Below are 15,693 nucleotides of genomic sequence, written 5' to 3'. Positions count from 1 at the left end.
CATTAAAATAAGAACATTACATGCATAGCTGTGCTTTACTATCCGCAAGTATGATTTTACAAAGCAGAAACATTCACAGATGCACTAGCATTAGTGGAAACTTCTTTAAGTGGGAACCCTGAGGTGGGACTTGACGTGTACAAACATTTCCAAGCCAGTTACCCCTTTGCATATTTTTCTGAGGGGGCATCCATAAGTATAATAAAAAACAGAAGCTCATACTTACATCCTATTCCATGTTACTTTCCAAGCTGTGAGTTTCATCTTGCATTAGTCACCATATGATCTCTATCATAATGGTGGGGGTCAATGAATAGATTAGCTTTATGGGAATTTACAGTTCTTCCATGCATCTAAAGTTTGGTAAGTCTGGTAACCACTGACCTAGTTTTAATCTTCCCCCACTCTTAACTTAGAACTATTAAAATAAAAGACTTAAATTTAATTCAAACTTCAACTCTTCATAAAATCTTGGAATATGTTACAAATCTACCTACAGAAACACACTCAAGTGTATGTCTTATACTGCAGCCCCGTTTAGCCTTTAGTTATAAATATCTTGACTTAATGTATGTGTAGAAACTTAAGTTGCCTTTATTCATGTTAAAGTGAGAAGACTGCAAAATACTCAGTAGCAATCAAAGTCTTAGCATAAAGATGTCAAGGGCCACTTTAACGTGGTAGCTGTCTTTTTTGACTTGTAAAGAGCTATATGTATATTAAACCTAATATAAACATAATTTTAAGTGATATTGCAATGCACTGCTAAATTTTATAATAGTGGTTTTTTTGGATTTTGAAAAAGCCTAATTTGTATCAAGTGCAAAAACAAGAATACTACCTTGTGTGTGTCTCTGAATTTACTGATCTCTCTTGATATCAGGTCTCTTTTGTCTTCCTCCATTTCTATAGCATTTATATCCTCCTAAAAAACAAGTGGGACAGGAGGAAAAGCATTAAGAGCCATCTGTACAGACACAGGAGAACAAGAGAAAAGCTGAAGGTTAGAAGTTTTCAACCAGTCTTGTAAGAGATAAATAAAGTCCTTCTGCAGTACCAAACCTGACAGTCTGATGTTAATGAGTGAAAAAAAAAAAAAAAAAAATCAGATGGACAAGAGTCACAAATCTGGCAACTAGCAGTAAACATAGTCATTGTCAAAACCTACAATGTAAACGAACCTTGGTGATGAGTGGATAAGGTATCAGTGGGGCCACTGGAAATCTGCGGAAAATCTGCGGAAAAATCCACGGAGATTTTTTTTTTTAAAAATAGATTGCACACTACTCTGAAAAACAATGTTTTGTATGTTTGTACTACAAAGCAATATTGTATTGCTGTGATCTCATTTCTTTGATTCAACAAAATTACAGAAGAACCTCGCTAATTCTCCCTTCTCTGAACTACTTAAAATACATAGTGACGTCTCATATTAGTAAGACTTCACTGAATTACAAGTGTACTGCAGGATATTAGTATGCTACAGTAGCATCATAAACAAGACTAAGCTACACTTGCCAATGTAAATGATCAGTATATTTGCAGTGGGTATGTCTTTATTTTATTTACTCGCTAATTCGCAAATTTGGTAGATTGCACCTACTAACTACTAGTTAGTGCGAATTAGCGAGGTTCCCCCGTGCTTGAAATTGAAAACCAGATGCCACTCACTCTCAGTTGCCCGCACACATTTTCAACTCCCCCACATCAGTCATGCCTTCATCCAGAAGAACTAACAGACTCTGCTGCTAACACCAGAAGGAGTCTTCACACCAAGCTCTTCAGGGGACAACAGCCCCAAAGCTGGCAAGTTCCCCCCACCCCCCAACCATATATCTGCATCCATCTTCCCTCTCCCCCCACCCTCCACAGTCCTCCTCTCCCCTCTCCTTTAAGGACAAGAGAGCAATGAGCTAGGACCATCTCTTCACTCCCACCTCTATCCACACAGGCTAAGGATAGCAACTTCCAAGTTTCTTTTCTCCTTCCCAGTATGGGAGGGATGATGGGGTGTAATTTCAACCCACAAGCACTATTTGTCTACTTGACTAGCTCAGACTGGTTAAGTTCTACATCATACAGAGCTAGCAGAATACCCCTCTGTCCTAGGGACATATTCAGCACCCAGCTCTTCCAAGACTGCAATGGTCTCTTACAATGTTTAACTACCTGGCATTATTTGGCCATATATATATATACATATATATATATAGGTACCCACAGGACAATACATATTGTAACAATGCTTGTAACAAAAAAAAAAAAAAAATACAGCTGACAGCATTAGACAGTGACTCATTTGTAAATTCTCATCCAAGACAGCATCTTCTCCCAAAAGGAGGGAGAGGAAAGAAAAACAAATTCTCAGCTCAGCACACTTATACCTCAGGCCAGCCATGACTAACAATGTTGTGGGGAAGATATACTCGCTTCCCTGAGAGAGATGTTGCTTCTTGTACCACACTTAAAACTCCATCAGCATTTGAAGTGCATTACTGCCTTGGAATAGGTACTTTGCAGAAGACTTAAGTGGGTAAAAATCTTGGTCAAACAATTTTCCGATCTCTTTCGTATTAGGTGCAGATTGGTAGGTGTGAAAGCCCGTTTTCCCATGGTTAAAAACTGGGCTGGAAAAGCTAAGTCTGAGTTTGCTCATTCTTATTCCCCCTTCTCCAGTTTGTTTTAATCCATGAAAAGGTCATCCACAGAAGCAGGTCTAAACAAGAACATTCATTCCTGCTTAGCAGGGTTTGGGTTTTTTTTGCATTACACAGTATATGAAAACCAGCTGATCAAATCCAGCCAAATTGAGACATGCATCTAAAAGTGATTTTGTAAGGCAGGAAGATTACAATACGCCTTTCATCCCTGAAGGATCCCTCCAAGGTTTGTGAGGTATACATATATACAACTAATGAAGTGCTTCCACATCCAGGGAGACAGCTGCAACCAGCTGGATCAAGGTGTACTACAAGAATGCATGCTTTACATAGAGAGAAGAATAATTTTGGCAAAATCTACCAGAGCTAATTCCTGCCATTACAAAAGCGCCCTGGCATCTTTTAATGGAAATGGACAGTATGCAGGAACTCTTTACAGTTAAGTTCTCATCTGAAAAACCCTGCATGCACATACAGATTAAACTGTACTAAATTCAGTATTTCCACCTTCAGAGGGATGAAAGGTCAGTTCAATCCTGCCCAGATTCAAACCTGTTGTTCCAAGCAGTCTACGTGCTTAGATGCCTAAACCATCCCTGAAGGGACAGTGTCTATAACTGACTAGCTTTCAGCTTAAAAAAATAAAACTGCTGCTGACATCAATGCTTGTTGATTTGTTTTCTCAACAGAAGTTTAGGTTTAAAGTATTTGCACAAGGTTTGGCCACTATATAAAGGTAAGTTGAAGAAAAATCTGTTTTGTCCAAAATCAAAACACATACGTCCTCCTTCTTTTCCTTTTTCTTCTTCCTGGGGTGAGAGTCAGATTCCTGGGAGGGGGCATTGAGCTCGCTGGAATATTCTCGTATTAAGACTTCAATGGCCCCTTTAATTATTTGATCTCTTCTCTTCGTTTCCTCATCCAGTGCTTCATCGTCATCATTTGTTGTCTCTGGTCTGGAGTTCTAAGGAAAAATGGCAAATTAACAGGAATCAATAAATTGAGAATAATATTAGTTTTATTTCAGAAGTTCAGCTTTGATTATAACATTCATGCCCCTACAGCATTTACAGAAAACCAAAAAACCAAAACAACAAAAAAACCCTCAATACACAAACCACAAAACCCAACAATACCTACAAGTAGTTATAAATCACATTATTTTAGTCAGACCTTTTCACACTGGCAACACCATAGGGACCACACAGTTTTACATGTAGTACGACTGCAGAGGTCAAGTGTAGGATTGCATAATGAAGTAGAACAGATAAATGGTGACTAAGGTGGTAGACAGGAAATGAGAAAGCGCACACACGCTTACAGAAAGGCAATCACTATAGTCCAGCTCCCAACTCTCAAAAGTTCCTGCCTTATATCCTCCAGAACAAGTCATTTCAACATCACTTCCTCAAAGCCTTCTACTTAAGTGCCATGCAATACAAATGTCTACCTAGACCTTTCAAGCTGCAACCTACAATGGGAGTACTATATTAAAGAATCATTGTTAGGGAAAACATTCCTTGCACAGCAAACATTTTCTTATTATTGTTGATCAATTACTTCGTAGTTCCTCATATTTTCGCCCCTTTCCACCTTGTAGAGGGGAAAGGGAACACACACAAAGAAGTGCATTTCACCAAACGTTACATGAAAGGGTAGAACAGTGATCTCCATCCTGGACAAAGTAGCTTGCCTCTTGATCCCCTGAACCTTTTAGAAAAAAAGGAATCTCACCTGAGAATCCAGCTGGGTATCCGGTCAAGCGATAGGTGGTGGGTGGAGTGAGGGGGAGGGAAGGGTCTGATGGAGCAGCAGCTAAGAATGAGGGGGAAGGGAGGACTCAGTTGGAGCTGAAGAGGCTGCCAGGCCAAGAAGGAGCAGGCTGAAAAGAGCTAGAAGGCAGTGACAGGGAGTGGAATTGAAGAGGTCCAGGGAGAGGAAATGACCAGGGAGAGGAGCTAATTAGATAAAGGTTTGCTTGGTGTGTCTCTATAAGTAATTGTGTTGTAGTGTACATGTTTGATTTCTTAATGAAAAAGATTAAAGAAAAAAGTTGCAAGTTTTGGATCTGAGTGGCACCGGCACACCACAATGATGGTATGAAAGCAACCGCACGCAGTATGATTACAAAATCCTTCATCAATATTCCTCGTCAATTCACAGACTTTCTTTGCATCACCACAAATAAAAAAACCCAAAACATTTGGAGCTAACCTCACTACAGTTCAACAGAATCAGCACATACTGCTATCTTCACCAAAGCCACAAACAGCACCCTCTGCTTTATTACAATCAATCTCCCAGGACTGACTGTAACCCATAGGAGCTCACAGAAATCAAAATTCATGCGAGAGATGCACAAGAACTCTACTGATACTTTAAGCTTGTTTATAGTATCAACTGTGAAGGACAGTATCAGTGATGCCAACAGGAAACTAGGAAGTATGGAATGGAAGGGGCAGTCAAACCAAACCCTTATCTAGGTTAACAGCTAGTACGCTACTCCATTCAAAACCCATGAAGTTATCATTCTGCTTTATTGAGCCATCGCATTTAAACCCACACACTGGGTACACAGTCAAAAATGTGTCAAGTCATCATTATGCCTCTAGTTCTGGTTAAATAAAATTAAGTAAAAATACTTGGGTTCCCACTGTGTTTTACATACCTTGAAGAACAATTCCAAATTGGAATTTTAAAAATTTACCTGCTACATTGTGATTAGTACTTTCAGTTTTCTGAACAACAGCCTCTTCTCACTTTCATTGTACAGAAAATAATTGTTTTAAGTACTATCTTAAGGCATAGGCAGAACTTTAAAACAGTTAAAGACCAAGCCAAATGATTAATTGTGATGTGAAATCTATTATTTTAGCAAAAAAAATAGATAAAATTCATTTTAACACAAATTTGTCAGTTAAGTATCTTTGTATCTCACATGAATTCAACACACCTAATACCTGCAATTATTCCAGAACTGGTGCTTAGCTCTAGAAAAGAATGGTACAAAACCAATTTCCCCATCAACTAAATGTCTGTACACTGCCCACTGTCTGGTAACTGGATCATCTACTGAATTATCATCTACTTTTCTTTTCATTAATTTGTTCTAGAAGATCATCAGTGGAGGGGAAAGAAACTCCAGTTCTCCTCAGACAGCTGATTTACAGACTCAGACAGAGTAACAATTACTTCTAGAGTTTACACACTTTCAAGAGTTTCTAAACAAAAATGAAGCAACTGAATCAGAAGGTATAGCACCTATTGCTACACTTCAGAATGAATTATGGAACTGATTCTAGAGATTCAGTTGTGGCTTACAGATAAGTCTGAATACTGTTGAATTAAGAGCTTACAATTCACTGCCTTTCAACATATCTTCAGACTCACTAATGTGATTCTGGCAAATTCCTAAAATGAATTAAGGGCAGAGGCAAGAATAGAAACTAAGAGAAACACTCACAATCTGATCTAGCAAGTACATTACATTGCCCTCCTGCCAAAATAACACAAGTCACACTTATATACATACCCCATTAGAAGCCTTTTTCTTTGCTTTCCATTCATCTAGCTGAGCCTTTGTCTTTGCATCGACTTTGACTAGCAGCTTCTTCTCTCCAATCTGGAGGTCATGGAGTAGTCTCAGTGCTCGTAGTGTGGATTCTGGTTCTTTGTACTCACAAAATCCAAAGGCTGAAATGGATAATTGAAATGGAAAGTAGAAGTGTTAAAGCTCTTCAGGTAACTTACATTGTCAAAAAAAAAAGTGTTTTAAATTGATAAACTTGGAACTTAGGTGCTTCTCTTTTTAAAACCAGAAGCACAAATCATAGAAAATCAGAAAGATCATTCACTGCCCTAGTCTGATATAACTAACGGCCCAGTGAACAAGGTGAAAGCAATGTGCATATACTGTAGAAGCCCCACCCCTGGAAACATTAAAGGTCAGGGTGGATGGGGCTCTGAGCAACCTGATCTAGTTGAAGATGTCCCTGCTCACTGCAGGGGGGTCAGATTAGATGACCTTTAAAGGTCCCTTCCAACCCAAACTATTCTATGATTGTGTTTGTAAATCTTTTGACATGTCTGTCTTAACTAAGGAATGCCAGCTACATGAAGACATCTCAGGTGGATCTGCAACTGTCTGAAGATGAAGGACATCAATCAACAGCTCACTGCTCACTTAGAGGGAGGGGTATTTCAAACTACATTCTTCACAACAGTTACAGAAAGTTGTAAAATGAGAAAAATACCTTATGAGAGCAAAATAAACAAAGTATGATATGTAAGAAAGCTCAAAAACTGAATTACTTCTTTAAAAAAAAAAAACCACAACATAGGGAAGATACGAAGACACTAACAGCAAAAAAATAGTAACCAAAATTGTTTCCTGTATCCACTGGAGAAGGGTCACAAGAAATATTAAATCAGTTCAATTTGATGATTGGGAAAGATGATAAATTTTATATCAGGAAAACCTCCATAACAGAGAAGGATAATACATAGTAATAGAAGAGACTTATCAGTGTCGCAAATACGCTCCTTTGGAGGCTAAGTCCAAAGGGATGGTCTATAAACTCCTGACTCCGTGTCAGAACAGAAAGGTGAGCAAACTTAGGCCCTTCCAAGACATCTTCCCATTTAATCGTTCTCAATTTTGGTTGGTTTTTTTTTTTTTCATTCTGTCTTGATTCCAAGGACAGGAAATACCAGCCCTTTAGTAGGAAGGATTTAGCAGTTAAGTATCATATACAGAATCTTAAAATGTAAAAATATTAAGAAAAGCAATGTGTCAGACATTTGAAAAGCTGTCAGATAATAAAAACAAGAGTCTGACTAGAGACTTTGTAAAGTATGAATAATTACCTTGAAGTTTTCCAGATGCCCCTTGTACTCTCTTCCAACTCAAAACCAAGCCACATTTCTGCATTAAAGATAAATATTATTAATTAAATGTTACTGTTTATGTTCAAAACATTACAAAAACTTAACCACCGTTTGCAAAAGATGACATGTAAAAATGGTAACCACTACTAAAAATATGTCTACGTTCCCTGACATCTACGGCTTAAGAATGCTGTACTCTTCACACACTGACTTTAAACTCAAGTGTAATGGACTACTATTCCACTTTCAATCCACTGCCTGTGGGTCATTACTTCACTCATCAGCCAGGGATGAAATTTAACAAGCAGCCCACTGTACTTACTGCTAGAAGCTGCCGTATGAGCATGTCCGAGGCCTTCTCAGAAATGTTGCCTACAAAAACGGTGGTAGTGGGACCGCTGTTTTCATCGTTTTCTTTGTTCTTTAAGCCAGGATGTTCTTTTCTGGCTCCCAAATGTTTTCCAACCATAGACACTGTGGTAGGAACCAATACCTAGAAAGAGGAGGAGAGGGTGTAAAATAAAGTGGGGTTTTCGTTGTTCGTTGTTTTTTTTTGTTGTTGTTTTTTGTTTTTGTTTTTTTTTTTTTAATTTATTTAAAGCCGTAAGACAGGAGAGTTAGGGATGCACATATATTTGAAAACTAATTTTCATACGAATCTTAGTTAGGCTTACAGAGTGAGACACCAGTAACTAGTTCAGGCTTTAACACTTTATACAACACAAAAGAGACTGACATTTTCTGGCAAAGACAGACAGAAAAACAAGGTGTACCTGAACATGGCTACTGGAAGGTGTCAAGGTAAGCATACAGTAACATTAGGTATTATTCCTTCTACAAATAACTAATTTGTCACATTTGAGTCACTGCAAGTCGAAGTACCTTACCTAACAGCATAAAATGCAAGCTGCAAATAGAAAAGGAACTCTGACTCAAAATGCTCCAATGGAACACATGACAGATCCTAAATTTTTCACAAAGTGAATAAACACTACTGCTTTATTTAATCAATAAACAACCCAAAGCCTCTCTGGGTGCAGAGATAGGTATGATCACCTGTTCCATTTTGCAGCACCTCTCCTTCCACCTAAGATTTAACAGTATGTATGCACTGACTCCCTCTTCTCAAAACGCTCTTCTGTAAGTGCCACTTAATAAAAATTATTTTAATCAGGAAACTGAATAATGTGTTTGTTCCAGTATCTTTGTCTTAAATACACTGGTTACCACGAACATATCCCCCTGTAACAGATAACACAAGTTATCAAAAAATTCAGTATTTTTGGGAGATTTCACTTTTGCAAAATCGTAGAAATGGTAATTCACCTTGAAACCAAGGAGGAGCCTTTATATTTTAAAGAGTGCTTTTTTCCACCCCGTGTATCATAAAACTTCCCTTCCAACTAGAACTTAGTAAGACAGACAAAGAGACCTCTTTCTCTTATATGCTGTTCCATAGACTCATATTACATGCAACTATTCCTTCCCCTGCACCATGGGGAAAGGGAGCTTGTTTGTAAGTTTGTTAATGCACACCTTTCTGGCCAACCCAGCAGCACTGCCTGGATGAGGTAATGCCTCCAGAGCAATCTGCTGGGCCAACAAACTCAAAAGCAGAGACCCGGAATGTAACGGATCTAACTGTACTGCATAGCAAGACCATGCATGACTCAAAAGCAAAGCCTAAATCATTGTATTTGAGAGAAGTACATCTTCTGGCAAGAACAGTAATCGCTCCACCTTTGCAGCTAGCAGCTCCAGACATTACTGCAAATTTTATCTAGGTCAGAAATTAGCATAATATTTGCATAATAGTTGCATTTAAGCAAAGCATCTCCTTTCACAGCATGAATTCTGATGGAATAGAGCAAAACAAAAATACTGTTGACACCTATTAAGTTTTACTCTCCATTTTATTTTGCTATCATCTCATCCCTGCTGTAATACTTACAGTTGGAGCAGGAGCCATAATGCCCATTGGTACAGGAATCATAGGGGTTCCTGAGGAAGACAAGACATTAATATTAGTCTGCCCCGTTGAGACTACTGATGAATACAAATGAACTGATCGCAGACATCATTTCCAAACCTGACAGCAATTTTGGTCAAATAAGAATTTCACCGTACTGATTACCAGTAATTCCTTAAGCATTCAAGCACAGCCTGAGTATGCTAACATACCGGGTGCATCCTGGTCACTTTTATCATATTACCATTTCAGCTTTGTTCATCACAAATCTATTTTCAAAGCACATTCAAACTACAGTTTTGTTCTAGAAGATGGCCGTGTGATAAACGAGTCAGTGAATCCCATAAACAGAGAGCAAAAGGCGCTGAAGTCCTACATGGGATAACCTGATTCCTGACTTGCTCAATTCTCATAGCACAATCAATTCATACAGCTTAGGGATAAGGTCCTAGAGAGAATGCCACCAGGCTTCATGTCACTATTTATGGAATAGCTTAATAAAAGTAGCATAGAACTCCTCATCCCAGAAGCTTCCTACCTGCTGAATACTTGACGTGGCAGTCTCTAAAACTTAATTTAAAACAACATTTAATCAGGTTAAACCATGCAATACCCTCTTTCCCACCACCAAATCCACTGGCAACTTTAAATACTATCATGTGATTGTAATAAAGACTCTTTATCTTTCCATGCCAACTGCTAGAGGAGGTTAAAGATATTCAGTGAATGGATTTCAAAACTACTTGCTGCCTTCAAAACTACTGTCAGTAAAGACACTGACACTCAACAATGAAGTCAACATCATGTTCTTCAGTGAAATACCTTCTAGGGATCCTAGACTTTTTTTTTTTTTTTTCATTCTACAAAAAACTTTGTCTTTTGCTCTCAATCCTTCCCTTCTGATCCTTCCCTTTTCCACCTTTCTTACTGCTGTATTCATAAAATCCTAATCAAACTTCTGCAACCTACTGCTCCTGGACTTGTTCCCCCACTTTCTCCAGTGGGGGAGTGATTAGTCCTGAAACAACACTTCTGCTCAGACACCTTCTCCAGCTTTCTCCTCATCCACTCTCGTTTTGCTTTGATTCCATCATCTATTTTCTCCATCACTCAATCCTCTTCCTCATGTTAATACCTTCATATTAAAGTCGTACCACCTCCTATCCCTCCAAACCATTCAGAGAATAAAAAAGGTGTATCGCTCTCCCATGTTCTCAGTTTTAATGTACCACAGCATCTCACAGACTGGAGAAACTACTCCAAACCAAAACTCTGGTTGTGCAGCCCTATAACTATTACAATTACCATGATGCCGAACTTGGATTTTCAAGTAACAACTCAGCAAAGATACTTGTGTTATCACTGACAGTTCTCTGAAACTATCAGCCCAATGCTTAGCAGAAGCCAAAAAAAACGCACTAAAATGTTGGGTATCATCAGCAAACATACCGATGATCAAGACCGATCATTTAGCTGCTATACAAAAACCTGGTGCACCTATATGTTGACTACTGCCTACAGACCTGGTCTCTGCAACCCAAAAACAACACGCAGCCTTAAAGAGCAACTACGTGACTTAAATGTTGAAACAGCTGCTTTATTAGGAAAGACTCTACACGCTGAGACTCTTCCAACAGTGGAGGTTTGCAAGGCACAGAACATGACTGAGGTGTACAAAACCACAAAACATAACTCCTACATCAGAACTGGGGCAGGAGGGGAACACTAAGCAATGAGTTTAAACACAGACATAAGAAATTAGCACTTTACACAGTGGTTTAATGAACTTCTCAAATTTGGTGCAAGAGCTGACAGTGGAAATGGATAGTATCAGCAGGTTAAAAAATTTCTTAACAGCCATATTTTTAAGCAAAGCAAAACACTTTTCCTAATTTCATTCTCACACAAGCAAACCACTGTAGCTGAAACATTTCAAAAAATTATAGGCTAAGGTAACTAGAACATGAAATTTTGGGCAAACAGCCAACTACAGATAACATTACAAGCTACTAAAATTGTGATCTTACATATGGAGCAACTTCAGAGTAGACTTTCATAAAGTCACTCTGGCATTTTCAGTGTTCTCAACTCTATTGATACACTTGTGCTAAGAAATGAGAGATCCACATCCTCTACAGGTTGAAACAGGTTATCTGCACAGGTGAGCAAATCATGTTTCTGGTGTGCAGAGAAAAGTTTAATTCTTGCCTAATACCAGGCTCCTCCACTCTACATGTCTGGATTACTAATACTGAAACAAGACTATTTATATAAAAGTCAAACACAGCAAGAGAACAAAAAGATCTTTGTCACACATATTAAGAAGCAAACGTTCAGAGCAGAAACTTGTATCGGGCATTTTAAAATATTCTTCAGAAAGTTATTTTTAAAAGTATCTGGTGTTTTTCACACTAATACATATAAACTGGAGCCAGTGAAGATAAGAGGTATGGTTTTAAAATTTAACCTGAAATAATTGATGGCAGAATGCTACTTAATGAAGAACTCTGCCTTTAGGTAGAGAGAAAATAGGTAACATCTCATGGATCTCAGGGAAAAAAGTTTAGAAAAATTAATGCAAGTAAGGATTAGCCTGATGAATGGATGTGCATAAACCACTCTTAAGTTCAGCCATCTGGTTTTTGAACACCTTTATTGTCTACAAAACACTTGTGAACAACACAGCTTAAGACCATACAGACAGGAGTTATTTTCTGCAGCCCTTGTGATGAATTTTAAAGGGGTAATTCTCTGATGTATTCCCCTCTCCCACTCACTCTGTGGTCTCCTGCCTCCAGTCACTGTATCCATACCGGCAATGTACCAAAAGAAGGTGGCTCCAGATCAACAAATTAAAGCCTGAACGCAAAACACAGAGGCTGATCTTACAGATGAACAAAGAAAAAAAGGTGGGATTAATTTTGGGAAGATTAAAAGGAATGAGGAATGTAACAGTAAGTTTTCAAGATGTGTGGAGGGAAGTATGTAAGAAGGAGAATAAAAGAAAGTGGGACTTACAGAGTGGCTAAAAACAGTGCAAGAAGTTGGAGCTTCTCTGAAAGTTACTCCTGTATTTTCACACCACACTTACTCAGTGTATCCAAGTGTTTCCCAAGGCTACTGCAACAGCTTATTTGAAAGGAACTGAAAATCATAGTCCTCTGTCTAAAGAGTGGCTCTTGGAATACCTAACTTCAACAGAAATCACTACCTAGCTTCAGCCTTGAAAGAAAGGTCCAAGGCAAAGGCCAGTATTGTCTCTAATGATTTGAAATAAGCAGCTTTTGGTAAACCAAAAGGAGCTTGCTCACAGGACAAGATCTGTGGGTAAACTAGAAACTCCATTGCAATGTACAAGAATCAGAGTTACCAAAATACATTAAGAGCCAGTAACTTTTCTAAATAATAAAATTCAGAATAATATAAGGAAATGTATTTCTACGACACTTCCACATACTAACATAACTTACCAGGAGGTACAGGTGGAGGAAAGCCAGGGAACTGTGGAGGTGGGATCCCTGGGGGAAGTGTTGGGATTCCCATAGGCGGGCGATTCAAATGAGGTGGAAAAGACATTCTTCCAGTCACAATCTGTCAGAAAGATAGAAAAGGAAACTTGTACTAATCAGTTCCCAAACATGAATTACAAAAGCAGTACAAATGATAAGTGTCCATAAGGATTTTAAATCTTTATATGGACATTCAACTGCAAGCTAAAAATATTTTTAACTCTTTTTCCCCCCTCCAGCTACTCAGTAAGTTACAAATGTAGTAGACATTTTCTTTCCCAATGAAAAACAGCCCTTCTACAAAACTATTCCAGAATGAAGTGAAAACCAAAACTATATCTGACTCCTCATAACAATGGTTTATAAGCAGTGTGAATTAAACCGTATATAAGAATTTGTACGGTTTCTTTAAAATAAAGCTATCTTTGCAGTATCTGAAAACAGAACTGATCTTGTAATTAATTTTCAATATGGCAAGTAATTCTCTTGTACAAGAAATGATCATTCACAATACAACTGTGGAACAAGACAAGAGGAAGAACTGGGACAGCCCAATGCTCAGCGTTAATGGGAACTGTATTTAAGACGACATTGGGGACATCACCAAATTCCAGCACAGAGACAGTTAAAAGCTTGGAAGAGGGTTCTCTGATCTATTTTTAACTTCCCAGTTCACTCATCTTCTAGAGCTTAACTTGGATGACAGCCCGTGAGCTGAGAGTCAATATGGAGACATACTGACACCATGAAGAGTAAAGATTGTTGTAACATCATTTGCTATTCAGATGGTTATTATTATGTGCGTCTTACTGACCCTGTAACATCCCAATGATAAAACACTACCCAATAACAAAAAACTCAAGATCACTCAACACAACCAACGAGGCATGTATTCTTCCTTCCAGTATTCTCTCAGCAACCTTACACAGTCGAGTCTTCAAAACAGTTGGCCCTCAATTCTAAAAAAACCAAAATTGGTCACCTATGCTGAGCATGTAGGTACATTCACACTGCAGTGAGGAAGCTCTAGCAGAACTTCAAACATACCACATTGGGTGGATATGAATCCCAAAGACACCACATCACAAGTGACAGGAGCCCAGTTCAGTGTTGGCGCAAACATCTGTGTTTGTCAACGGACTGTCCAGACCGCTTCACAGCCTACAGTACTGCATCTCCACTGCAACTGTTTTCCAAATGGGCAACCACAAGTTAAAACCAAAGCAGGTGGCCTTGAGAAAAAGGGTTATGACAAGCAAAATTCTGATATGTACAACAGATCTGTAAATTATAAGATGCTTTCCCCAGCTGCCTGGCACTGAACACACAAGAAACAGGAAAGGAGCTTTGCTGGAGGCAGGTGTGCCTTCCATACATGTACAAGAGCAAGCAGTTAATGAAAGTCTTAAATACGAGAAGTAAGAGCTAATATCATACTACCATAATAGTAGATACTATTATTTTTTAGCTCCTTCAAATGTAAAAGCGTCACGTAGCAGAACTTTATTCCCAAAGTGTCTGGAAACAACTATAAGAGATAAATGTATATAGCAGACTGGAGAGGATGAAAGTGAAACCCACTTATTTATTCTGGTGTAAGAACACACATATGAGCCTATAGCATAATTCATTCACAGTAACACTTACAACTACATAAATGACAAAAGGTTCGTGATGATGGCATACATCAGTTGGCCCCAAAGGGCAGTCATCAACATCTCACCAGGAGAAAAGCTAAACGCTCCTGCGACACAGAGTCTAAGATGGGTAGAGAAACAAGAAAGCAAATGCCAGCATTCCTCCAACAGTTCAATAAAGATTACTTTATGCAATATAATAAACATAAAACCTTTTTTTCCCGCTTCCCTTAGAATCCGTATGTCTAAGAACACACTTCCTTTCTGTCATTCTTGACTTTTTAAAACAATGGGCAAAGAAAAGCAGCAAAGGTGTACTGCCAAAACATTTTATTTGTATGAACACTGTTTATTGTCTCTTCAGGCTACGCACACATCAGCCAACATTCCTCTAGAATTTGAAACTTGGATGGTATGGAAGGGAACAGAACTCCCTCATCTGCCTTAGTATCACTATTTGAAATTATTTTTCACCAAAAAACCCACCAGCCAATGGTCCCAGGAAAGGCTAAAAATTACGATCTTTAAGGCTCTCAGTCCTTATCTATATTGCAAGCTGACAGTCAACTGCTATTTGAACAGCAATATTCAAAGCTGTTCTGGGGAAGGATGGTAGTGCAATAAGCTACTGGGTATGAGATGGTTCTAAACAGGCTACAATAGTGTTACACCACCTGAAGTCCACAAGACATCAAGGACTGGTCTGTTAAACAAAAAAGAACAATTGGGGAAGTAATTTTCCAGGCTGCCTGCAGGTGCAGTCCCTTCTCTTGCTCTGATAAGCACTTTATCTGAGACACCATTTTGGAGAAGCTAGAAAAAAAAAAAGCCTAGGGACTAAGAGGTGAAACAGTTCTTTTAATTCAACGATGCTGAAACATACCGTACGCAATGGATGTTACACACTCATACAGACAAATTTGGATTTTTTTAAAATGGATGTTACATACGGACACAGGCAAATTTGGATTTTTTTACATTTAAATAAAAAAGCAAGGATTTAGCAATCAAAAAAGTAACTGTTACTGCAT

General features: G+C 38.5%; 1 protein-coding gene across 2 annotated transcripts in view; it reads right to left on the bottom strand.

The window, feature by feature from the left end:
• Nucleotides 1–14,153, bottom strand: part of RBM25 (RNA binding motif protein 25) — a 28,030-nt gene extending 13,877 nt beyond the window's left edge. Inside the window, exons 1-9 of one of the 2 annotated variants that reach the window (XM_009948874.2) lie at nucleotides 14,073–14,153; nucleotides 12,987–13,107; nucleotides 9,499–9,548; nucleotides 7,870–8,040; nucleotides 7,527–7,584; nucleotides 6,193–6,353; nucleotides 3,442–3,624; nucleotides 1,182–1,235; nucleotides 842–925 (exon numbers count right to left, since the gene is read on the bottom strand). In XM_009948874.2, the coding sequence (XP_009947176.2) occupies nucleotides 842–925; nucleotides 1,182–1,235; nucleotides 3,442–3,624; nucleotides 6,193–6,353; nucleotides 7,527–7,584; nucleotides 7,870–8,040; nucleotides 9,499–9,548; nucleotides 12,987–13,107; nucleotides 14,073–14,108 (918 nt within the window). In that variant the 5' untranslated portion in view covers nucleotides 14,109–14,153. The remainder of the gene's footprint in view (nucleotides 1–841; nucleotides 926–1,181; nucleotides 1,236–3,441; nucleotides 3,625–6,192; nucleotides 6,354–7,526; nucleotides 7,585–7,869; nucleotides 8,041–9,498; nucleotides 9,549–12,986; nucleotides 13,108–14,072) is intronic. The other variant, XM_009948875.2, reaches the window with a different exon arrangement.
• Between the last annotated feature and the right edge of the window lie 1,540 nt (nucleotides 14,154–15,693).

This window comes from Leptosomus discolor, chromosome 3, assembly GCF_034619465.1.
Source record: "Leptosomus discolor isolate bLepDis1 chromosome 3, bLepDis1.hap2, whole genome shotgun sequence".
NCBI lineage: Eukaryota > Metazoa > Chordata > Aves > Leptosomiformes > Leptosomidae > Leptosomus > Leptosomus discolor.
Note: the sequence above shows the minus strand (reverse complement) of the source record. Positions and strands in the feature narration are given on the sequence as shown.